This window comes from Protopterus annectens, chromosome 10.part0, assembly GCF_019279795.1.
Source record: "Protopterus annectens isolate FY-2018-M chromosome 10.part0, PAN1.0, whole genome shotgun sequence".
NCBI classification, from domain to species: domain Eukaryota; kingdom Metazoa; phylum Chordata; order Ceratodontiformes; family Protopteridae; genus Protopterus; species Protopterus annectens.
This window is the reverse complement of record NC_056744.1, coordinates 710,640,357-710,665,078: the sequence shown is the minus strand read 5'-3', so window position 1 is coordinate 710,665,078 and position 24,722 is coordinate 710,640,357. Positions and strand designations below refer to the sequence as shown.

At 41.4% G+C, this 24,722-nt stretch overlaps 1 protein-coding gene across 4 annotated transcripts in view; it reads right to left on the bottom strand.

The window, feature by feature from the left end:
* NFIA (nuclear factor I A) overlaps positions 1-24,722 on the bottom strand; it is a 1,748,145-nt gene that overhangs the window by 780,098 nt on the left and 943,325 nt on the right. For all 4 annotated transcript variants that reach the window (XM_044085539.1, XM_044085540.1, XM_044085537.1 and 1 more), the window contains exon 4: positions 3,710-3,784. In XM_044085539.1, coding sequence (XP_043941474.1) covers positions 3,710-3,784 — 75 coding nt within the window. The remainder of the gene's footprint in view (positions 1-3,709; positions 3,785-24,722) is intronic.

The following is a 24,722-nucleotide window of genomic DNA, read 5'->3' as shown; positions in this document are numbered from 1 at the left end:
AAGCAGGTACTGTAATTAAAAATGAAAAACAAATATAAACATAAAGCCTAGTATACACCTGTGAACAACTGCCCTGAGACAGATTTTGTGGAAGAAGTCATCACAGGAGACGCTCATGGTAGACCTAAGAGGTCTGTACTGGTTGAAACACTAGGCCTGCATTCTGAGGTTACCAGTCCTTGGAAGTTAACTGAAGAAACCACATGTAATATCTGTCAAACATGTCCAGGAAAACTGCTTTTGCCATGAGACCCACAGTCATATGGGAGCCTTACTGAAATGGTCACGGTCTTTGGGAGGCTGGAGGATCTCATCACGTCTTCTAAGCATGTTGTTATCTTTTGGCTTTTCCCGGTTAGGGGTCACCACAGCGGAACTCCGGTCCGCTAATGATTGGCAGTAGATTTAAACAAATGCCGAGGTGCCAGCTCGATGTTCAACCTTCAACAAAGGCATGCCCATTTATGCCTGTCTTTCGAACGCCCACCCAACCGTGGGGAGGACATGCAGACTCCACACAGAAGGCACTCCCTGCACTCCAGCCGAGAAACGTCTTCTAAGCATAGTGCTGTGAAATCTGGCTCTTACCAAGCTGTATATATGACTTACGAAGCTGTATATACGACCAGCACACTGTGGTGCCAGCAAGGAGAACCACTGAATAGTGGGATTCATTGGTACAAAGCATCCTGCAGGGTCTGCTCTTCAGGGAAGACTTGGTCAGTGATGGTGGGCCATGTACTCCCTCCTGTCTGATTGCCTCAAAAGTTTCTCCACACTTAAGGTAATCGGAAGATATTGGGGATGCCTTCCTCTTTAAATCACTATCTATTGTTGATACCATAGGGGTGTTCAGATGCCTCCTTTTGCATTTCCTTTTCCTGGTACACTTAGGTGGGGGGGCCTTGTCCAAATGCAAGGAATAGCAATCATATCTGGAAACCTATATTCTAGCTCTGCAGTGGCTTTCCACCCCTCTGCCTTGCTGGGATAAGGATGATGGGGTTAAGGCAGCAGACTGAAGGATGTCAAGGGGTGGAGAAGACATAGATTCAAAAGCTCAGAACACTGCATCCACAGATATTTATGCAAAAGGACATGATTATCATTGTCAACCCCCTTTTTCCCATTTTTCTACATGGGGTCAGGGTGTCATGTTAACTGGTGACATCTCTCTCAATTCAATGCTATACTCCTGCCTTCTTTGACACTCATGCCTGTCTGATCTTCTCTCACACAATCCATCCACCTCTTTATTGAACACCCTCATTTCCTCTTGCCTCCCTGTTCTCCAGACCTGTTCTGCTTTTCTGCACATGTGCCCAAACCACCATAATTTGTTCTCTTTGATACAGAGAGTGCTAGTACCAAAGAAACTTGGGGTTGACACAGCCCTGTAACGAATGGTCCAGTGCCAGATTGAAATGATCAGGTCTTGGTTCCAAAGCCAACATCAGTGTTAAGGATGGCTTCAGCACTGAAAGCTCAGACATAGATCTGGTTGCCTCAATAACAGCTAAGGCCAATACCAAACTTCTAAATCAAATCTCTAATACCTAGTGATTTTTAGCACTGAGAAACTTGGTGAACAAGCCACTAGTGCAGACAGTTGTGTCAGCACCAAAGACATGCTTAGACTCTGCACCAATGCTCAAGTATCCTCCAGCTTTAATACACCCAGAGCAGAAAACGGTCCTGGAGAAGGAGCAACAAGAAAGAGGGGACCTCCTCTTGTTACCCTAGAAATTGAGGTGGAAGAGGGGATGCCCGATACAAGCTGTGACTTGACCAGTGCCCTCAATGTCTTGTCCCATGTAAGGAGGGACATTATAAAAACAAGGAGGAGCACACAGACTTCACTGAGGAAAGACCAGACAGTAACTACTTGGAAAGTTCCTTCTCAGGAAAAAAGTTACTACTTGTTTTTCTGAAATGCAGTTCCTCAACCATTATTAATGCTAGCTGGGACACATCTGCAGAAAGTTGAGTATTCCACATGACTTGTTCACTGAAAATGTGTACTAGGTTTATTAACAATAACCTGTGGAAAAATATCCACCCAGGAGACCTTAGCTGAGGAAGGGAGGTTTCTACCACTCTATCAGCTGTGGTCCACTATAAAAAAAAAAAAAAATCACATCTTGTTAATTTGAAAAGCAATTATAAGAATCTGAAACATCTAAAAACTTAGGAGAATGCTGGTGAAAATAAGAGTACACCCCCCCTCAACATGGCAGCAAGCCGTCAAACCCCTAAACTATTTTCCATATTTGGCATGTGTGTGTGTGTGTGTGTGTATATATATATATATATATATATATATATATATATATAAAAGAAGAGAGAGAAGAGGGAGAAAGTGAAGAAAAGATAACACTCACCTTCTTGCTGTTCTACAAATCTGGCTTCCATGACAGGATGTCAGTGATCTTTTAAGTTTACCATTCTGAGTGTTAACAATATAGTGACAAGCAGTAGGGTTCCCTAACAATGTCCACATCATCTGCTTTTCTTTTAAACTTTTTACTTTTAGACATGACCAAATAATATGAAGGCAACAATCCTTTGAGTATTAGCTTATTTTTTGTTTCCAGAAGTGTCTTACACACACAGTTCTATCTAACTGATCCACCTCCTGACACACTATGCATAACGCATGATGCTCCTCTTCCTCACAGCTAACCATGAGCTGCCACTAACTTCTCTCCTCATGCACTGGGTCTAATGGATCTGCCTTAGCCTCCCCTGGGTTAAACTGGACCCACATTCAATAGCAACAAAGACATCAAGGATGCTAGTGTAGTGCCATAATGCTGCCAGGGAGTGTACCATAACTTCTCTCACCTTGTGGCAGTCCTGTGAGCTCTGTAACTGTTGACTACAGAAGGTATATGCATGCTTCTACCTATGTGCAACCTCCTGACCAATCGGTATACCACTCGCAGTGCACTGCTCACCTGATTCTTAATGCTGCTACTGCAGCAAGCCTAGGTAGCCTTCCTTCCTCCAGGATGAGCAAGACAGCATCAGCTGCTCTGACTACCTTCAATGTTTTGTTAGTTTGCTACCCTGGCTGAGCTTGCAATTGACCATAAATGATCAAGTGCTCTATAACAGTACAAACACTTAAATAAATAAATGTGTGGGCTTTTATTGGGTCACAAGTCAGTGGTAGAGATTCCTAAAGACAATAAACCTCGATGATTCCTAAATACTGTAAACCTAACAAGGTACACTAAGGATGCTGAACAGTACAGAAATACAGCACAAAGAGAAACATTCGAGTCTTGGTTTATGTGTATCTGCCTGTGTATGGATCATTTCGTAGGAGGAATGTACATTCTTGGATGAGGAAAAGTTGTTTTTTATATGTAACTTTGCTTGAAGTGCAACTAAAAGCAGCAGTGTGCTGAAAAAGACTCGGCACAGTGAACAATAAAATGGCCTAAATCTGACTTCTTTACAAATTCCTGATCTATAATCTAAAGCTACATATAATGATATTCAGCTCTGAAGCATTCATGGCAAGCATGTGTAACATCTAATAATCTATGCAGTATAAACATAGATCAGATAACTGAGCATTTCTGAAAATCATGCTATAAACCAGGACTGAAAATGGCATGATCACAATTCCTAGAAAAACAGACACTGAATAAATGAACACACAAGAATAAATCAAAAATATATACATAAAAATATCACTTACTTTGTGACACTCTAACTAGCTCTGTGACACTGAAAACACCTGACGTGACAAAACTTTCTTGGAAGCCCAAATGTCCTGAAAAAGAAGAAAGCAGATACATTATTTGAATCTTAGTTCTGAATATGATTACTATATAAAAACAATGGCTCTACGACAGAAATTCAGTCAAAAAGTGATTAACACTCAAATCTGCCATTACAAATTCTCAGTAATATAGAAAAGCTGAAACTCGTTAACTCTGAGCACGGTTTGTATGCCAACATGCCTATCTGATATATACGACAATGAGATCACTGTGCTTTGAAGTAAATGGAATTTTCCATACTACCCTAATCTCAATGCTACTGTACAAAACTACTGACACTGTACCTCTCAATTGTCCAGATTTTCACAGAATGTCCAGATTTTTGCCTCATATTTTTGGTCTTTCTCTAAATTCTAGCACATGGCTGAATGTGAATAAATGTAGAACATACTAGTCTTTTATGATAATTTTCTAAGCTAAAGGGAACATAGAAAACCACTCTCCAGGCAGCACCAGATCAAAGGTAAAAACTGACAGTACAGCCAGTGGAATCATTTAATTAGAACACCTGATCTTCTTAAAGAAAGGTACCACCTTCCCTGGGTGGCAATATAATCTCTTCTCTTTTAGGGTTGGTAAGGCTTACAGGAGGAAACACAGGTAGATGCAGTGGTATCACAAAGAACCTCCAAAGTGGTGATGGCTCATTTTCTCTTCAGGATGTTACCAATCAGATCCTCAGTGTCCTGGTTAAACAGCACCTCCCCCACTTATGTGGACCTCAAGACTGTTGTTCCTCAAATACTCTTTGAAGGAGGACAGTCACATACACACAAGCCAGAACTTTCAGTCTTCACAAAACATTCACAAAATCAAAATTAAAGTGGACTACAAGGCAAGACAGCTTGAATGCAACTGGTTCTACTTAAGCATAGGCTCTGGAAGAATCTCAAGCTTTTTTGCCACTTTATCCGTACTGTAGGAGTAGATCCTGGAGAAGTAAGATGATCAGCTGGGGGGCCCCAAGCCCAAACATGGTAGAGGAATACATTTTTTTTCCACATCTGTCCAAAGCTTTGGTGTCCTTATCAGTCAGTAGTGACAAATGTTGTGGTACCTGGGACTTAGGCTGGACTGAATTCATCACCCAAGAATCAGCCTGAGGATATCCAGCAAAGTGTTGAATCGCAGATTCTGGGTGCCTACAGCCTGCCTGCTTAGCATCCCTGATGACTGGCTCCATAGGTGGTGACCCAAGACTCACTAAGCTTCTTCCCCAGATATGTTGCAAGTTGTTTCTGAAGGAAAGGGTAGGAGTACAAGACCAGTCCATGCCGTTCCTCATAAACCTAACAGCCTCTTCATTGAAGCTGTCATTGTGAGGGTAGAAGAAAGGAGGTGGATTTATTATCCTTGCCATCTCAGAGCCATTGCCTTTCAGAACCTCTAATCCTCAGAGCTGTCAAAGAGGGATGGGGTCCCTTAACCCCTGCTATGAGCGAGGGTGAGCTTATGCTCACTTTTACTCAAGTTGGAGCATGTGCCTGACACATGATAGGTGTCTGGAAGTATGAAGGACATGCATTAATGTACTATTTCAAGGTAGCATGTGGTTGAGAAAGGTTTGTACTGAGTCTAATGATGGTTTCAGGTAGTATTCTCCATAGGGGTTCTCTCCTGCACCTACAACTCAGTTCACACCAGACAAAGACTTGCTAGATAACTAGGCCTTCAGCCATGGACCAGGTTACAGGGTGACCCAGTGGAACCCCCTCAACAGGGGCCTGGCTGGGCTTAGATGGAAGTCCTAAAAGGAGAGTTCATGTCACTGAGTTCCAATCCACAACTGGATAACTCTACTGACTACTCCCCAGGATAAGGCTTGTCAGCAGCAGGTTCTAGCCAAACAACTGGGAGATAGATGGTTCAATGAGCAATTTAATAAGGCAGCTAGGGTATGACTCACTCTGTCCTTTTTTCTACCACTGAGGTATAATATTGCAGTTTGCTTGACTAGTTTCTGGACCACAATGTGGCTAGCACCTGCAAATACCAGTGGGGCCAGCTTAATACTGGACTCACCTGCAGAAGGCTTTGACCTTGACCAAGCGTCTGAGTGTCTATTCCTATGGCAATGCAGTGACCTATACCAGAGGTTGTGAGGTGAATCCTACCACAAGTATGTCCATGACATGAGAAGCTCCCGACTGCTATCATTTTTTGACTGCCAGGTAAGCCAAAAGTTTTTCTGTACAACAATGACAGATGTTGATGCTGAATCTCTGGCTCGTCATGCTCCTCTCTGAATAAGAGGATCGGTATGGGTAATGCTTCTGAAGATTTCGACTGGCTACATTATGGTCATTCAAACACTTATCTTAGTTTTAAAGCATCAATATGCAGAAGCTGCAACAGTAGAAATCTGTACTATGCAAATGATAAAAAAAGGCATTGTGGTCTAAAGGGTAAAGAATACTTGCGTATCTGGTGTGTGATGTTATAGATTGTGTCAGACTAAGCATGTTGTGGAATATTCTAGAATTCTGAAGAATGCTAACTGGTGGAATGGATAAGCCCAACCAAAGAGCCACAAAGGAAGGTCTTCTATGCCAGATTAGTAAAAGATCAAATACCTACGCAGTTCTGTATCATAAACACGTCATTATTTTACTAGGTTGCATGATGTACAAGAAACACTGCAGATATCCCAGGAACTCTGAAAAATAATACATTTGACACAATGATAACAATTTGACTGTTTTTATATCTCATGTAAATATCACCTCCTGCTTTTTTTAAGAAAATGCATTTTTCTTTGCAGATTTGCAGAATGCATCAAAACCTCTCTTTTGAATAAATGAAAACAAATGTAACTGTATTCAAGACTAAGGGAACTCACCTGCATAGATTGGGGGGGGGGGTAACATCATTCACACAAAGCCATAACTCACAATAAGAAAATTGCATACCCCTAAATAAATAAAGAGAATCTTGCAACATGGTGAGGACCACCCCACTTTCACAAGTTAAGAACTTGCAAAATCTACAATGTCCCTCAAACTGCTTTTTACTTTCTCATCAACAGCAGTTCTCCCTCCTTGTCAGTGAAGGCACACACCATTTTTATTCTCTACAATTTTTTTTAATTTTCTTTTACTCCATGCTGACTGCCAGCCATCGGCCTTCCCACAACTGACTGGTCCATTTATTTCCCACGGATAACAGCTGACTGTGACAGACTGCCACCCAGGCAATCAAGGTTTTGGATACTTGGTTCAGACTTTTCTGCTCCCAGCAGGTGGCATGCTCATTTGTATATATGAGGGTCTGCTACGTCTTCTCTTGCAGAAGTGCATGCTTTCAGAAACACCATATGAAGATTACTGGGTTAATGTGGCTTGACCTTGACCAGACCGACTGCATATCACCAACTGATACGCTGCATGTCAAACATCAATATCACCAGGAGGTTTCAGCAACGTAGTGGGCCAGACCACTTCCCTCCCCCAAGAATGGGTTAGCTGACATCAATAAGTGCTCGCCCACATCCTTCTTGTTCATGTCCTCCTGCACCTGAGCTGCTAATCAAACTCTAGACATCTGAGTGATAGTCAAAGCTTTATCCCTCTTTTTAACAGACTTGAGTACTTACTATGCACTTCTTGACCTTCTAGATTACTAAATAATCAGTTCTTCTATATATTGTAATAGCAATTTGGATGGAAATGATCAAAAAAAGAATGAAAGCTCCTGAAGTCACACATATAAGCTCCAGCTATCTGAAAACACTTCTGTCAAATGTATGTGCATTGTAGAAGAAGGGACATAACTTCAGAAACATCACATCTTAACATGCTGCACTGTAAATTCTCCAGTGGTTCTTACAGTAGACTGTTTTTCTAGGAGTATCATTTAAATATAAAAAGGAAGTGCAGCTAATATGAGTCTAGCAGTAGCCAAACTGCACACTGTAAATAATTTTCAGATAAATTCCCTAAATTTCTAAGGTACTTTGGTGTCTTTGGGGAGGGGGGATCATACTTTGATCTCACTGCCAGACCCACAATAAATAAATAAAATAATTGTCCTGACACAGCATGTCTTCTTACCCTGTACTGACCCCAGCAGGGAACTTAAATTAAATAAAAAACTGATAAATGTTTATAAACAAGTACTAACATTGGTTACAATGCTCCCTGCAATTTCTGTCTTTCAATCTAGAATCATCTTTCATGTGTCACTACAGCAACAGATAACCTTTCCAAATTTAAATCAGTCTGCAAGGCCTACCTTATTAGAGCCTCTACCTGCTCATTATGTGCATTTGTATAGTATTCTATGTCACATTCATTAAAATATTGCTAAACATTTTAGTACAGGTACATGAACTACTGCATTTTAAACCTTAAAGCACATTTCTCATTTGAACTAGTCACTAACCCTTTAATTACAATTTTACGTTTCACTGACTGAGACTTATGGAGACTGGGATTCAGATGGCATGGATCTGGTTCATTATGAGTCAGTGGGAAGGGGGTAAAGACTGACAGGCATTTGTGACAGCTTACTTTTTCATGAAGGGGTTTACTTCTTGGGGTTACACATCTGATATAAAGAATGGAAACTAGTCCTGAAGTATGTGCATCATATTTGTACATTTGTGTGTTGGGCGGGGCAGTGAGTACAGTGTAAAAAATAGCCTTCTGCAACTTTCTTGATGACAGTATAATGTGCTGCCCTGATCTCTTCTCTCCTTTCTCCTCAGGCACTTGTACGAAGGATTTCTCTACCTATGGGGGCCAATCTAAGAAGAATAAGCAGGACAGGTCCTACGAAGAAGACCGAGGATGGGCTCCACAGCACGGCTGATGGTGGTCATAATGGGAGAGAGGGAAAAAAAATTTAAAAATGATGTCTCATACTGTAGTATTCTAACTGTACATACTACATACTGTAAAGTGTTACATCTATAATTTACTGTCCATTCTTCTATGTTGGAGATACATTGCACTATCTTCTTCTTCTTTTGGCTTTTCCTGGTTAGGGGTCGCCACAGCGGAATTCCAGTCCGCTAATGATTGGCAGTCGATTTTTAAGGTGCCAGCCCGACGCCCAGCCTTCAACGAAGGCACAATATAACAGTCAAATTATTTTTCTCATCTGAGCACTGAAATTACAATATACTAATTGCTGTGTCTAATAGTGCTATTCATTTCATTGGCTCATAGATGAATACTAGCTAGTTAACTGAAGGACTATTTTAAGCCTAGCCAATAACCCAAGATGAGAATCAAACCATGTACCTTGTGCTTATGAGGCAAAGACCTTGACCATTATGCCAAACCTACTACCCCCTTGCAAGTTCAAACTACCGTACTCTATGAGACAAGTCTATAGAGTACAGTAATTTGGTCTTGCAGTGTTATATTAAAGGGGGTAGGAGGTCTGGCATTATATATAGACAAATACACAACAGCTCACATGCTAACTGACAATAACACTTCCGGATTTTCAGCTGTCCCCTTTTTATTACTGGATTGCTTTACTAATCACATGTTCAGGGGCTGTCCCTAAAACACCACTGTTTTTGCTATTTTTGCTGTTTGTACTTACATGTCATCCTCTGTCTCTAAAATAGTTTCAGCATTCTTTCATGAAACATTCAGGGAATTTTAAAGGCATAATTATCAATTACACCTCTTTAAATTGGGCCTATAGCATTGAAGTCAAAGAAGTAACAGTACTTTGGATTTTAAAGAAAAAACATGAAGTGCTGATGTAATTTCTGTGCCACTACACAGACTAACAAAAACACACTTTTATACAGAAATACATGTTATTTTTAGTAATGAAGCTCCAACAACATTACATATTCATATTCTTGAAGGATTTTACATTTTTCTTTTCTGACATGAACTGAAAGCTATGTTTTTGTTTATAGTTCTCACCTTTGCAAATGTTGGACTCTGTAAATTTCAAAAAGCCATTTGAATAACTTCCAGTGACAATCTCTATCCTTCTCTCTACTGGTTCAAGATATTTTATGACATTTTCAGAACAAGACCCCTCAATATTCAGCTTTACTAAAGTGCATATGGCTTTACCTAAGAGCAATTAGGGAAACCAGACAACAGAATCTCAAATCTCAGATACTGTCCTCAGAACAAGCGAAATATGTGCATACACAGAAAAATTTCAGGCAATATCACTCTTCTGTGCAAATTAGAATAATTGTTGATTCACTTTTCACAGTAACAATCTGAATATATGATTCAGATATATACGGTGGTTACCAGCCTGAAAAAATACACTTGTTTGCTGTAAACAAAATGGCAAAAACAGAATACTGACATGTTAAAAAGACTACCTACTGGTAGTATCTAGGAATACAGGACCATATCTCTAAAACTATTTCAATGTTATAGCATACGTCTCAGAATAAGATGTCATAACCTTCATATACAGAAAAGTGAAATCTATTATTGTTTGCCTGACTGAATTATTTTATATATTTTCTGGCATTGTTTTATCTTTCTCATCTGTCCTGAAACTGCTTCCCCTCTATTCCTGAGGTGGAGTTTATAAAACTGGTCCAACAGCTTTTGTGCTGATTGCTTCAAGGCTTGCGGGTTTAAAAATAGTTTCTGTTTTTAAATTCTTGCATACACTGTTGGAAACTCCTGGTGTTCTGGCTGAAGTGTGATTCTCAAACAATCTGGAAATATATCGCTGATTGATAAGTATATTTCTTGGCATTTTAACCTTTCAGAGTTCCATATTATCTTAATTTTGCCTGACTTAATTATTGTTTGCCTGACTGAATTATTTTATATATTTTCTGGCATTGTTTTATGTTTCTCATCTGTCCTGAAACTGCTTCCTCCCTATTCCTGAGGTGGAGTTTATAAAACTGGTCTAACAGCTTTTGTGTTATCTGATTGCTTCAAGGCTTGCTGATTTAAAAATAGTTTCTGTTTGTAAATTCTTGCATACACTGTTGGAAACTCCTGGTGTTCTGGCTGGTGTGTGATTCTCAAACAATCTGGAAATATATTGCTGCTTGATAAGTATATTTTCTTGCCATTTTAACCTTTCAGAGTTCTGCATTGTCTTAATTTTGCCTGACTGAATTATTATTTGCCTGACTGAAATATTTTATATATTTTCTGGCATTGTTTTATGTTTCTCATCTGTCCTGAAACTTTTTTCCCTCCCTCCTACCCTATTCTTGTACTGTTGTTATAGTTAGTGGCTTTGCAGTTGCCCTCCCCTACTGTAAATTTGATTTGGGACACCCCTCCCAGTCTGGTGTTCACTCTATTTAATACAGAGAGAACATTTGAGAAGGCCAATCCACTTAGGTTCTTAACCTTGAATTTTTTTTCTGCTCCTCCTTCCTCTCTCTCCTTGCACTTTGCTAAAAAAAAATAAATACATAAAAAAATTGCACTTTATTTTGCTTTTGCCTCTTCTTAAAATTACTCAATTGTATTTATTCTGCTGCATTTATTACTGCTTGGTAGTAGCCTGATTAAATTGTAACTGTTATTCTAAGCCTTTTGGTTTAAGTACTTGGGCTTCAGACCAGTTGTTTTACATTAAGAAGATTGGTGGTCTGCACTGTTGTGGCAGGACAGGTAGCTTACATCCTTCTAAGTTGGGAATTGCTGATTGAAGGCTCAGTGTCTGTTATTCAAAACATGTATTAGTTCTGGTTTAAGCACTTGGGCTTCAGGCCAGTTATTTTACATTAAGAAAGTTTGTGGTTTGCACTCTTGTGGGAGGAGAGGTTAGATTCTGTCCTTCTGAGCTGGTAATTTCTGGTTAAAGGATTATTGTGCCTGCTTATTTGAACTGTTTCTTTCTGGAATTAGTACGCCTTGTTTGCTGTAGCATAGACTAGATTCAGGCATACTGAATCTAGCTTTGTTTGTATAATATGAGCACTTGTTTGCTGTAGCATAAACTAGATTCAGGCATACTGAATCTAGCTTTGTTTGTATAACATGAGCACTAATCCAGGCCATCTTTTTTGGAGAAGGTTCCCCTGCACCCTACTGGCATGAGTGTGCAGTTAGAACTTGTCTGATTGAAGACTGCTGGAACAGGGCTCAGTTTTGAGCTTTTTTACTGGTTAAGTGGGTTTGTTTTTCTTTTGGCTTTTCTCGGTTAGGGGTCGGCACAGTGGAACTCCGGTCCGCTAATGATTGGCAGTAGGTTTTTACAGTGTCGAGGTGCCAGCCCGATGACCAACCTTAAACTAAGGCATGCCCATTCACGCATGTCTTTCAAATGCCACTCAACCGTGGAGAGGACATGCAGACTCCACACAGAAGGAGCTCCAGCCGAGAATCGAATGGGAGAACCTCTTGCTGTGAGCCGACAACGCTACCACTGTACCACCACGGCTGCTTACTGGTTAATTGTGTTTAAATCAGTTTGCTTGTTTTCTATTGTTATATAAAAAAACTGCACTTTATTCATCTGCTTTTACTGTATTTGTGTTTCTTCCTACTTTATTACATTTATTTTGCTGCATTTATTACAGCTTGTTAGTAGCCTAATTAAATTGTAACTGTAATTCTAAGCCTTTGGTTGAAGTACTTGGGCTTCAGACCAGTTGTTTTACATTAAGAAGGCTTGTGGTCTGCACTGCTGTGGCAGGACAGTCAGCTTACATCCTTCTAAGTTGGGAGATGCTGACTAAAGGCTTAGTGTCTGTTATTCTAAAAGTGTATTAGTTCTGGTTTAAACACTTGGGCTTTGGGCCAGTTATTTTACATCAAGAAGGTGTGGTCTGCACTCTTGTGGGAGGAGAGGGTAGATTCTGCCCTTCTTAGCTGGGTGTTTCTGGTTAAAGGCTTATTGTGCCTGCTTATTTGAACTGTTTCTTTCTGAAATTGGTATGCCTTGTTTGCAGTAGCATAGATTAAATTCAGACCTGCTGTATCTAGCTTTGTTTATATAACCTGAGCACTAATCCCGACCATCTTTTTTTGAAGAATGTTCCCCTGCACCCTAGTGGCCGGAATGTGCAGTTAGAACTTGTCTGATTGAAGACTGCTGGAACGGGGTTCAGTTTTTAGATTTTTATTGGTTCACTTGTTTAAATCAGTTTGCTCATTTGCTACTGTTAAATTAAAAAAAAATACACTTTATGCATCGCCGCTTAGCTAGGGTTAAACTATTCCTGGCGTCATAAAGTCTGCTCTTCAAATTTTCCCTTAGAACTAGCCATTTTTTTAGTTTTAGTACTCAAATCTGTTTCTCTGAGCTCAGTACTTGTTCAGAACTAATTGTAAGCACTAAATAAGCTACAAATTACTACAGCACTCAACTTTCCTCACTTGTCTAGAGGAAAACAGTTTTTAGTACTTAATAAATAAGCACATATCCAGGCATGTCTAAGGGTCAGCTCCCGGTGTTTTCTCCTGTCTACCTGATGAATTTGGGCATCTTGGGGCAATGCAGCAATTGCCTCATGTACACAGACAACCCTCTCCTCCTACCACCCAACACTACAACCTGTGAGAGATGCACTTATATAGCCAAACTGGAAGCAAAGCTCTCTTTACCCAAGATCGGACTAGACAGTCAAGAGGAGAAGGTAAACACTTGCACCACACCACACTCATCACATAGTCCCTCAAAACCTACACCACCAAAACACACACATAGCAACACAAAACACACACCTACATTTGCAAAGGCTCTCAATAATAAAAATCTGCTCAAGCAACAGAGACCTCCAAAGCAGAAACGCAAGCAACCTTCACCCCCCCCCAACACAACCTAAATGACAAAATAGCCCATAAACTCAGTGTGCCACTCAACCATAGCCCATAAGGCATAACAACGTACCCAACACTCTAGTCGTAGGTGACTCTATAGTCAGGCACACTGATGTTCCACTCACCAGGCTAAACAAGGAGAAAGTTAGCTACTGTCAGCTGCCTGTCGGGTGCCAGGATCCGCCACATAATGCACACACTCAGGTCACTCCACAATAAGTACAAATATGACTCTGTCATTGTCCAAGTTGGTGTGAATGACCTGAGACGTACCTCCCTGGACTACATGAAAAGAGACATGGAGGAGACCTCCAATCTTGTAGCCCAGGCAGGTATGACCCTAGCCCCAAGTAGCATCCTGCCATCACCCAGAATGATACCACAGTACAAGGACAAAATGATTGACTTCAACAATTGGCTAAGCTTCTGGTGTCATTCTAAGGAGATCCAGTATCTGTCTGCCTGGGATGACATGATCGACAGACCACGATGCTTTGCCAGAGATGGCCTGCACCTGTCGCCCTTGGGATTCTGGATACTGGCTAAGGCTCCTGCTATCCCTATAATGCCTTTTTTAGGCGAGGTTCAAATGACAAATTCACCACCGTAACAGGTACAATCAAGCAAAATCTGAGGGTAATGCTACTCAATGCTAGAAGTCTAAACCTCAAAATGCATTCACTTGAGGCACTCCTTAAAATGGAGAACACGCCTGCATTAACAGGCTATAATTCATACCACACCTTTTGGCCACCTAACCTGGACTGAAACACTAAAGGTGGAGGCGTGTCCATATTCATTAAGGATATCCACACCTCCAGGCTAGTTGCTCAGCATAATGCAACCAAGATAATCCAAGTGCAACTAACTCTGGGCAAGACCGCAATCCAAATTGTAACTTGCTACAGAACCCCCACTCCTCATTTCTTGATGCACTGGAAAATATTAGGGTACAACCCAACACCCTAATAATGGGCAATTTCAACTACCCCACCATTAACTAGGAAAACTACTCATGTACCAACTCTTTTGCTCAACGTTTTCTGGAATTCATAAATTCCAATGCTTTGGATCAACTTATCCACACCCCCACCAGGGGCAGCAATATCCTAGACCTGGTCATTACCAACATGGGTGACCCGTGTTCCACACCAGAGGTCAATTCCTCATTGGTCAGATCCGACCACAAGCTAATCAGCCTAGACATCCACATCCCGCTCCCACCCCCCATTAGGGAAACCACCGTAAAAAGTTTCTCCAAAGCCAACTTCACGCTTCATAAGACACCCATGCAAACGGACAATAGAGGTACGACTGCTGAATCCTACATAAATGCACTTTATAAACACTTACACAAGTCCATGGATCGTGCTATCCCTAACAGATCCAAGATGCTATCCTCCAATAAAAGGAAGCCAATCTGGTGGTCCCCTGCCATAAACAAACTCTACAACAGAAGAAAGAAACTGTTGCAAAAAAGAGTAAACTCCCATGATTGGAGGAACTCCCTGGTCAGCCTCAGTAAAAAGCTGAGATCCCTCATAAAATTCTCCAAAGCTAGCTATGAAAACAAAATTGCCACTGATTCTAAAGACAACCACAAAGCATTCTATAACTATGTCAAGAATCTCGATGGCAACACTCAGATCTGCTCTGAGTTACAGCACAATGGCACTAAATATACAGAACCAACTGATATTGCCATCATCCTGGCAGATAGGTTCAGTGCTAACTTTACTCCCCTCTTACCCCCTAAATGGCCCATCTCTATACCTTAAGAGTGCAAAGTTCCTGTAATCACGGCTGCACAGGTAAAAAACACACTCTCCAAAGCCAAGAACACAGCATCTGTGGGACCTGACAATATCCCAGGCTGTGTTCTACATGAACTACAGAATGAACCGGCACCCCACCTATGCACCATGTTCAAGCATAGCCTCACCTCAGGCTTTGTACCCACTGAATGGCGCACAGCAACGGTTATCCCACTTCACAAAGGGGGAACCACCATGGACCCTGGGAACTACCACCCCATTAGCCTAACAAGCCTGGTCTGCAAGGCCATGGAACGTATCATCATGGAACTTATAAACAAATACATTGGTAATCTTCAAACTCTGGACCCCACCCAGTTCGGGTTTGTAAAAGGCAAATCATGTCTCCTAAACCTGACAGACTTCTTTGAAGCAGTCACCAAAGGCGTAGATTAGGATAAGTTGGTCACACAGCCTATCTAGATCTCGCCAAGGCTTTTGACAGCATTCCCAACTCTGGAATTATAGATAACTCACTAAACTACATATAAATCCCTATGTCACAAGTTGGGTTGCCAACTGGCTCACTGACAGAACCTACACTGTGAAAGTAGCAGACTCCAAATCAGACTTCAGACCAGTGACAAGTGGAGTACCACAGGGTTCAGTCCTGGGTCCTCTCCTGTTTGGTATCTACTTTTCTGAAGTACAGGCTAATACAGAAGGTCTTTGATTAATGAAGTTCGCAGATGACTGCAAACTAGGAGCCATAACTGAAACTCCTAACGATGTGGACATCCTACAAAAGGGCCTCACTGAGACAGATGCCTGGTGTCAAAGCCATGGCCTCAAGCTCAATGCCAAAAAGTGCATTGTTATTCCCTTTGGTAAAAACTCTGTACCCATGAGCTACCACATAGGTGGTAGGCTACTTAACACCGAAAGTGTGATAAGAGACCTTGGGACACATGTGGACAGTAGTCTCTCCTTTGATAATCACATCGCCACAGTAGTCAGGAAATCCTTCTATGTGGCACACCTCAACACAAAAGGTTTCTCATCCAGGAAAAAAGAAGTAATTGTTCCCCTCACAGTGCCCCTTTTGGTATGTACCTCACAAGACATCTGCAACAACTGGAAAGGCTGCAGAAATACCTCACAAAGAGGATTACCGGCCTCAAACAGATGCCCTATGCAGACCGTCTCAAAAAACTCCAGCTTTACTCCGTCGCATATCACCTACTCAGAGGCGATCTCTGCCTAACATACAAAGCTATGTCAAACCCAGAGCTGTTGGACATGCTCCACTTACCCAAATCCCAATCCCTCTGAGCTACACACTCTAGGGACCTAAACCTTGTCACCACAATAAACGGAACATGCTGGAGGGATACATTCCTGTCCCAGAGACTTCCCATACTCTGGAACAAACAACCTATCTATATCAAACAAAGCTCCTCATTAGCACTCTTCAAGAATAATCTTGAGAATTGGATGGGAAATAGGAAATTCACCTCGGGGATCACCTCTGTGGCTCTGCTCAACAGGGGCGCAGGAAAATAATTTCCTTTAGTGGCAAAAGCCAGGGTACCTTTTTGGCTAGGCTTGTATAGGCCCTAGGGCTGATAGCCTAGTACCTACCTATGGTATATGCCAGGTGTAAAGACATACACACAACTACATAGGAGTCTAGACTTGGGGAGGGCAGTCATAACTCTGGTGATAATAAATATCACTATTCAGAAATGTACAGAATTTTTACTTTTGAAGTAATGACAACTTAGTAAAGATGTATTTCAAATTATTATGATATTCTGAATACTAAGAAAAAGTGACACAAAAAACCCTAAAGGAAACTAAATATAACACAAAGTGACAGACTTAAGGCAATGAAGGTCTTAGAGCCTTTGTATCTGGTGCCTATTTATAAAATGCCATATCTCAGCCCTCACTCAGACTTCATTTATTTATTTACTTACTACTTGTTCACCTGGTAGGTGGGTTGGTTCACTGACCCTTTTCAGCCATGACCCAAGCTCAGTGAGCAGCAACACACATATAGTATAAAATACAGAATAAATATATAAAGACATGCTTAATTAGAAAAAAGCAAATCACAGAATAGAAGTCTAAGTACTAGAACATTGGCAAAAAAAAAACAAATATTGCCAAGTATAGATATCTTCTGGAAAAACGAGACCATAGATTGTCAATTAGTATTTAGAGCAACATGTAAAGATTCAGGTACAAGGATATTAATATATGCAGTACTGGCAGCTCAATCCACTGTCACAGTAGAGGGTGCACTAGGTTGCCTTAAGAAAATGATCTCTGACAGAATGTTTAAAGGCCTCAAGTGTATCTTGGATTTTTCCTTCCAAGGGGAGGTGGGTTCCAAATAGCAGTACCTAGTCTACAGAATGTTGCCTTGTCGGGTGAAATAGATGTGTAAAGCTGGTGTAATGACAACTTAGTGTACATATATTGTAGGCAGTACCTTCATATTTCCTTTGGAGCAGAGGTCAAACACCACACCCCAGTAGAAACTAGGTATTATTTCAGACTGAGATACCAGCAAGTGTGTGTATGAGGTCATATGTCAGCCCACTCTGACAGTTCATAATAAAAAGAGTTAGGAAATAATAGGGTACTCAATTACACAGCACACTCAGGAATGCCGTGCATTAGCTGTGCAGGCTGTTTTCTCTCATTCAAGCCTATGGTGCTTACAAGGCAGAACATACTGAGCTTTTAATCAGTGTAACAAAACTGAAGCACTTTATTTGTGACATTCTATAGGCTTTTAAATGTGAGAAAATAATTTGAATTAAATAAGTAAGGCAAAAAGCTGCTTTAATTGTCCAGCTGAAAATATTTTTCTTACATTAAAATTTTCTTTCCCTCTGCTCTTTAGTCAGTTGATAGATAGGCTGTGACACCAACAATCCTCTGAAGAACTGCATTTGGTACTTAAATACAAGGTCATACATCAGTTCCTCTATAGCTAAGTGAGAAGCAGTGCATCACACAGCACAAATTAGCATGGGTAGAGGCCACCCATAGAGCATGGGAGATTCTCAGACAAACAGCAGTTGGCACATTGATCAAAATAGTATGGTATACAACATATATAAAGGACCAACTCACTCTTCTTGACAATAAGCCATATAAACTACGCATCATAAGGGCAGGCCAAGTCAGAAGTATGTAAAACAGCAGGACTCCTCAGCAGTGCGTACCGGTTTTGAGTGCAAGATCATACTACTAGGAATAGCAACAGAAGCAGCAGCACAGCTGCATGTGTTGAGCAACCACTGGAGCCAGTACTTGTAATGTTCAGGACTGCAGTCATCTGCACTGATGGAGCTGGTACAGATGCCATCTGATATACTACTACTTAACAGACTAAGAGATTACCGACCATTTTAAATGGGCAGTGGTACTATAAGAGACCTAGTCATACTGTGTCACCCACAAGTAAAATCAAGGTGGGGTGCATGGTATGTGCCATGGACAAAAAGGTATGCATAGCATAAAATCAAGGTGGGGTGCATGCTATGTCCCATGGACAAAAAGATATGCATAGCATTAACCATTTAGTTACAGGAACCTTCTAATGACCTACATGGAAAACTGAGACATTGCAGGCATCAGTCTTACAAATCCCACACCAATTCTTTGTGACTATGCCACAATGGAGGAAGCACATCTGGTTCTCCAGATAACGGTGGAGAGAACCAACACCATGTAGGTCTTTTATGACACATTCCATTCATTTGAGGTCTTGTAAGCCATAGATTGCAGTTATGTTGCTAGTAAGATCCTCCCTATCTGCAGCACCTTTGCTCAGGAGATGCATGCCATGTGTCTATAGGGCCTACAGCAGTGCTTCATTCTCCTGACTAAACAACATTTCAAGGCATTACCTCTTTCAGGTGGCACTGCTAGTACCTATACTCCTGAGGGCAAAGGATGTCAGTCAGTAGGTGCATATGCTATGCTGTGATATGCACACAAATATGAGCACAGCCATTGTTTAGTGCACCTAGATAACATTTGTAGTTCGTGATATGCACAGGATCCTCCCTTAGGCACTGTCAACATTTGCCCTGGAACCCCACTCTCTTTGCAGCATATAATCCCTGCAGTTTTCTATGTTCAAAGCTGCCCCTCCACAGTGCTAGAATATGGTAGAGTCATGAGATCCTAATTACACAGACACAGTAACTGCCTCACTCTTCCTGATATTCAACATACGTTTGTAGCTGTTGCTGAGGTGCTTTAGTGGGCAGGACTCCTTCCTTAACACCGTGAAGCCCCACATGTAGACTGGTTTTACTCAGATTCCTCTATATGACAAACATAAAGTTGTAAGCTGAGTTAAACAAAATAGCAGTGATGAGCTATAATGTGTTAAAAGGGAGCTGCCAAAATGATGGTTATGCTAGTGATGATGTGAGGTAGTGCAAGCTATGCCAGAGAGAGAGAGAGTAGGGCAGTGCACGTTTAACATATGCCAGCATAGCTAGCTGGAGTTTTGTAAAGAATTTTATGTCATTTGTATACCAAACTGATTTCTACAGATGCTTGTGTTAAAAATTTATCAACAGTGGGCCCTGCTGGACAGAAAAGAAATATACATTTTTATCAGATTGTACTGTTATAACTGAGGAAATGTATATATGTTGACAGAGAATGCTGGAAGGGAAAGGGTTATGCTCAGCTCAGGTTACCTTAAGGAAAATAGCCAGAAATTAAATGACTTGGTTTAGACCATAAAGGTTTCATCCCACAAGCATGGATGCAGCCAGAGATGCAATGTCTGTGTCCTTAGTGGTGAACTAATTGCTACCCTGGGGTGCCAGAGAATGGCTGGTTAAGGATGAAAGGGTTAGAATTGTTTTAGTCTCCAGATGCCTTAGTGTGTCCAGTGTATGCATTAGGTGTGTATTGTAACACAACACACATACACCTGCACGTACGGATGTGCCCGGACCAAACCATCCAGGCAGTAGGTAAACCACAAAAAGGTCCAGCACAATGGGTGAAAATTATAAACGTATTTATTTAAGTAGCATAAGAGATCACAAAGCAAACCAGTTTCGGCATCAGCCTTCCTCAGTGCATTAAAACAAATACAAATGCCCAATCCTTAAATACATGACATCATTAGCATTCACAAAAATTATTGGTTAAATATATCATTATTACAATTTATTCAGACCAGGTTTAAACAAACCCCCTAGCCTGATAATCCAACCCGATTCCTTACAGTTTATTATAGTGTGCCAACCAACTTTAGAAAACTTAGAACCCTGGACCCTGTCAATCACAGGAAACGTAAATCTAGCTGTCTGATGTGTCAAGGTGTGCCTAAATAAAGCATCAGTGGCTCTCCTGTTCCTGATCTCACTGAGGTGCTTGGAAATTCGGAATCTCAGTATTCTAGACGTTTGTCCAACATAAAACGCTGAACAGGTAGCCAAATACACAATTCATTCACTGCTACAATTTCCAAAACATAAAATGTCATAAACCTTGGGGTGTTGGAACTAGTAAATGTTTGAGTTTTAAATATGTAGGGGCAAGCGGAACAATGTCCACAAGGAACAAATCCCTTAACCCTATTACCAAATATGGAGGACTGTTGAAGTGTAGGCGGAACCTTCCATTTGTAATGGCTGAAGCGGGAACCTAACATCGGCCCCCTACGAAAAGAAAAAGAACAACTAGAGGACAACATGTCATTAAGTTTGTCATTGGCCTTTAGGATATCCCAATGTTGATTCATAACCCTCTTAAAGGTTTGGAAATTCCTACCAAACGTGGTTACCAGTTGTGTGGGTTGTTGAGCATCCATATTGATATCAGATTTTTTATACTGTAACAGCTCCACTCTAGATTGTCTAACCTGATCCCTAGGTTCATAGGTTGGTACTAGGCTATCAGCCCTAGGGCCTATACAAGCGTAGCCATAACAATTCCCTGGCTATTTCTTCCCACACTATTTATTTCCCTGGACCCCTGTCTAGCAGGGCGACTGACGTGATCCCCGGGTTGAATTTCCTTTCTCCCATCCAATCGTCAAGGTTCCTTTTGAAGACGGCCAAAGAGGCACTCTACTTGACATGTATGGGCAATCTATTCCAGAGTGTGGGGAGTCTCTGGGTCAGGAACCTATCCCTCCAGCATGTTTTGTTTATTGTGATGACAAGGTTTAGATCCCTGGAGCGTGTGGCTCTGAGGGATTGGGATTTCTTTAAGTGTAGCATGTCCAACAGCTCTGGGTTTGACATGGCCTTGTATGTTAAGCAGAGATTGCCTCTGAGTAGAAGATATGCGACAGAGTATAGCTGGAGTTTTTTAAGGCGGTCAGCATAGGGCATCTGCTTTAGGCCTGTAATTCTTTTAGTGAGGTATTTCTGTATTACCTAGCCTGACAAATATCATTATCTTTAGATCCCCTCTGGATAAACCGGTTATGCAGATCCTGTTCAAACCTGGTATGGGTCTCCTGAATAGAACAAATGCGGTTCATCCTTAAAATTGCGACTTGGGTATATTGCGGATGATGTGGGGGGGGGGGGGGTGATGACTGCCAGCATGCAATAATGTATTATACTGGGGATATTTTCTAAACACCTCCATTTGGAGGGTGTAGTCAAAATTCCTAGTAATCTTCACATCTATAAAAGTGATAGATTCTTTATTGGAATTTAAAGTATATTGAATATCCCATTTATTCTGATTGAGGTATTCAACAAATTCCAACAAGAAAGGTAGATCACAGACATAAAGTTGTAGTTGCACAAAATGGCAGCAATGAGCTATAATGTGCTAAAAGGGAGCTGCCAAAATGATAGTTATGCCAGTGATGATGTGAGGTAGTGCAAGCTATGCCAGAGAGAGAGTAGGGTAGTGCATGTGTAACATATGCCAGCATAGCTAGCTGGAGTTTTGTAAAGAATTTTATGCCATTTGTATACCAAACTGATTTCTACAGATGCTTGTGTTAAAAATGTATCAACAGTGGGCCCTGCTGTTCAGAAAAGAAATATACATTTATATCAGATTGCACTGTTGTACTGTTATAGCTGAGGAAATGTATATATGTTAACAGATAATGCTGGAAGAGAAGGGGTTATGCTCAGCTCAGCTTACCTTAAGGAAAATACCCAGAAATTAAATGACTTGGTTTAGGCCATAAAGGTTTCATCCTACAGGCCTGAATGCAGCAAGAGACGCAATGTCTGGGAAAGGCCTGGGCTGTTATTGTCCTCAGTGGTGAACTAATTGCTACCCTGGGGTGCCAGAGAATGGCTGGTTAAGGATGAAAGGGTTAGAATTGTTTTACAGTCTCCAGATGCCTTAGTGAGTCTAGTGTGTGCATTAGGTGTGTATTGTAACACACCTGTGCCAGATCCTAGCACAGCTTCTAGTCAGGGGGTTGTTGTGGAAGAGGACAGGAGGATGCAGTCACCTCAATCACCACCACCCATTAAACTACAGCTTTGGGTCATCAGTGGCCACCTGGGCTGCCAGTCCACCTGCTGGAGGTTACCTGGACGTGGCACTGGTGTCCTCTGTATCTACCATCGGGGGAGGGTTCAAAGCTCCTCTCCTGATGGTGGAACAGAAGAGTATCCAGTGAACTCCTGGAGTGAAGTGCGGAGGGTGGTCATACCTGAGATGTGCCAACAACCCTGACAATATGGACCATCTTCTGGCATGACTGGGGAAGTTGCATGGCTTTCAAGTACAGCATATAAGAAATCCAGGGATTAACTAGCACAAAGCACCAACCAACTAGGTAAATGATACCTCTTTTGTTGTCCTCTGGGTCAGCCTGGCAACATACCATATCAGAAGCCCACCCTTTCTCCTTACTGGTCTGTACCCTGCCTTATATGTCACTCCTTGTCCAACTTTTCCCATAACTAAGTGACTGTCGATCCACTCTCTTTCCCACCTTTTGCGTGTATATCACCCTAGTCTGTGTTCCTATCCCATGTTTGTCTGACTGCCCCTGTTACCAACTCTTCTCCCTTTCTCTCATCCACAGCCATCCCTCAGTACCTTTTTCAACTACCTTTCTTTTGTTGAAAATGCAAAAGAGGGTCTAGCCCCGACCCCCCCCCCCCCAGTATTCATGCCTTATGATTATCCTTCTAGGTTTACCTCTGCTTGCTGCTCTCCCTTTCCTATTTACTCATTTCCTCCCCACTTACACGTTGAACATGGTTGTCACTGTTGGGTACATGACATTTAGCATACAGGCCAGGCTGGACCTGCAAATGGTATATAGTGACCAATGTGCTACCACATGTAAACAAAATAAAAAAAACATAAAAATAAAATAAGCCCACTCTGACCTTTCCTTTGGCTGCTATGACCAGCTGTGCTTCTCTTCTTGTGGTGGCCAGTCACTAGATGCAAGTACATGTCACTGCACTGTACAAATCAGAGTACACATTGACTCGGCTACATTAGCCTGCCTTAGCTGTGACATCTGTCATATCAGCCATGTGTGCTGCTGTCACACTGCTCTTGCCATATGGTTACAGAAGTACTGCTCATCTCATTGCCACTGTACCTCTTGTTTTTTTTTCAGTTCTTTTCTCAATATGTAGGTGGTATCTCCTACCTGCTACATCTCTAATTAGTTCTCTTGTGTTCTGTGGAACAGCCTCCTTAAATATCAGCACTGTACTGGCATGCAGTGCTTGTCATTGGATCCCAGTCTAAGGCAGTTTGTATTAAGAAGTGTTAGGAAGTTACTCATATATAAAACGCACTTAAGACAGCTATTCAACCCTCAAGGAATTCACAACATCTCAGTCCTGATTTTACACACGAGTATATATGCAGTAATACAAATGTTGCCATATTTATGTTTTTTTTTTTTTTTTTTACTTCTGATGTAATAATAACTTAGTGCACACATATTTTAGACAAGAGTTTCACCAAGCCTTTTGAGCAGAGGTCAAACTGCCCCGCTCAGTGAAAAGTAGTTACCAGACTGTAACACCAAAATTCCACTGGAGGACTGCATTTGGTACTTGTGTAAGAGGCCAGTTCCGCTACACCAGTTGTAACAGACAGTATTACAAAATTTCAATAGGATACTGAGGTACATAATACACTCAAGGCTGACATTTTGCCCTCAAGGATTTCACTGAATTCCAGAGAAGTTGAAAAGCAAGATGGTCAAAACAGTGCTGCAGCCACTGTCTTTGTATGACACCGTGATACGGGCAGTGAAGGCAGAATGGTTGAGAAAGTGTGAAGTACAGATGAAGTGCCAGAGAAGTGTGGTAGGATGTAGTGCCAGAGAAGCATGGTAGTATGCAATGCCAGAGAAGTGTGGTAGGATCTAGTGCCAGAGAAGTATGGTAGGATTCAGTGCCAGAGAAGCATGGTAGGATGCAATGCCACAGAAGTGT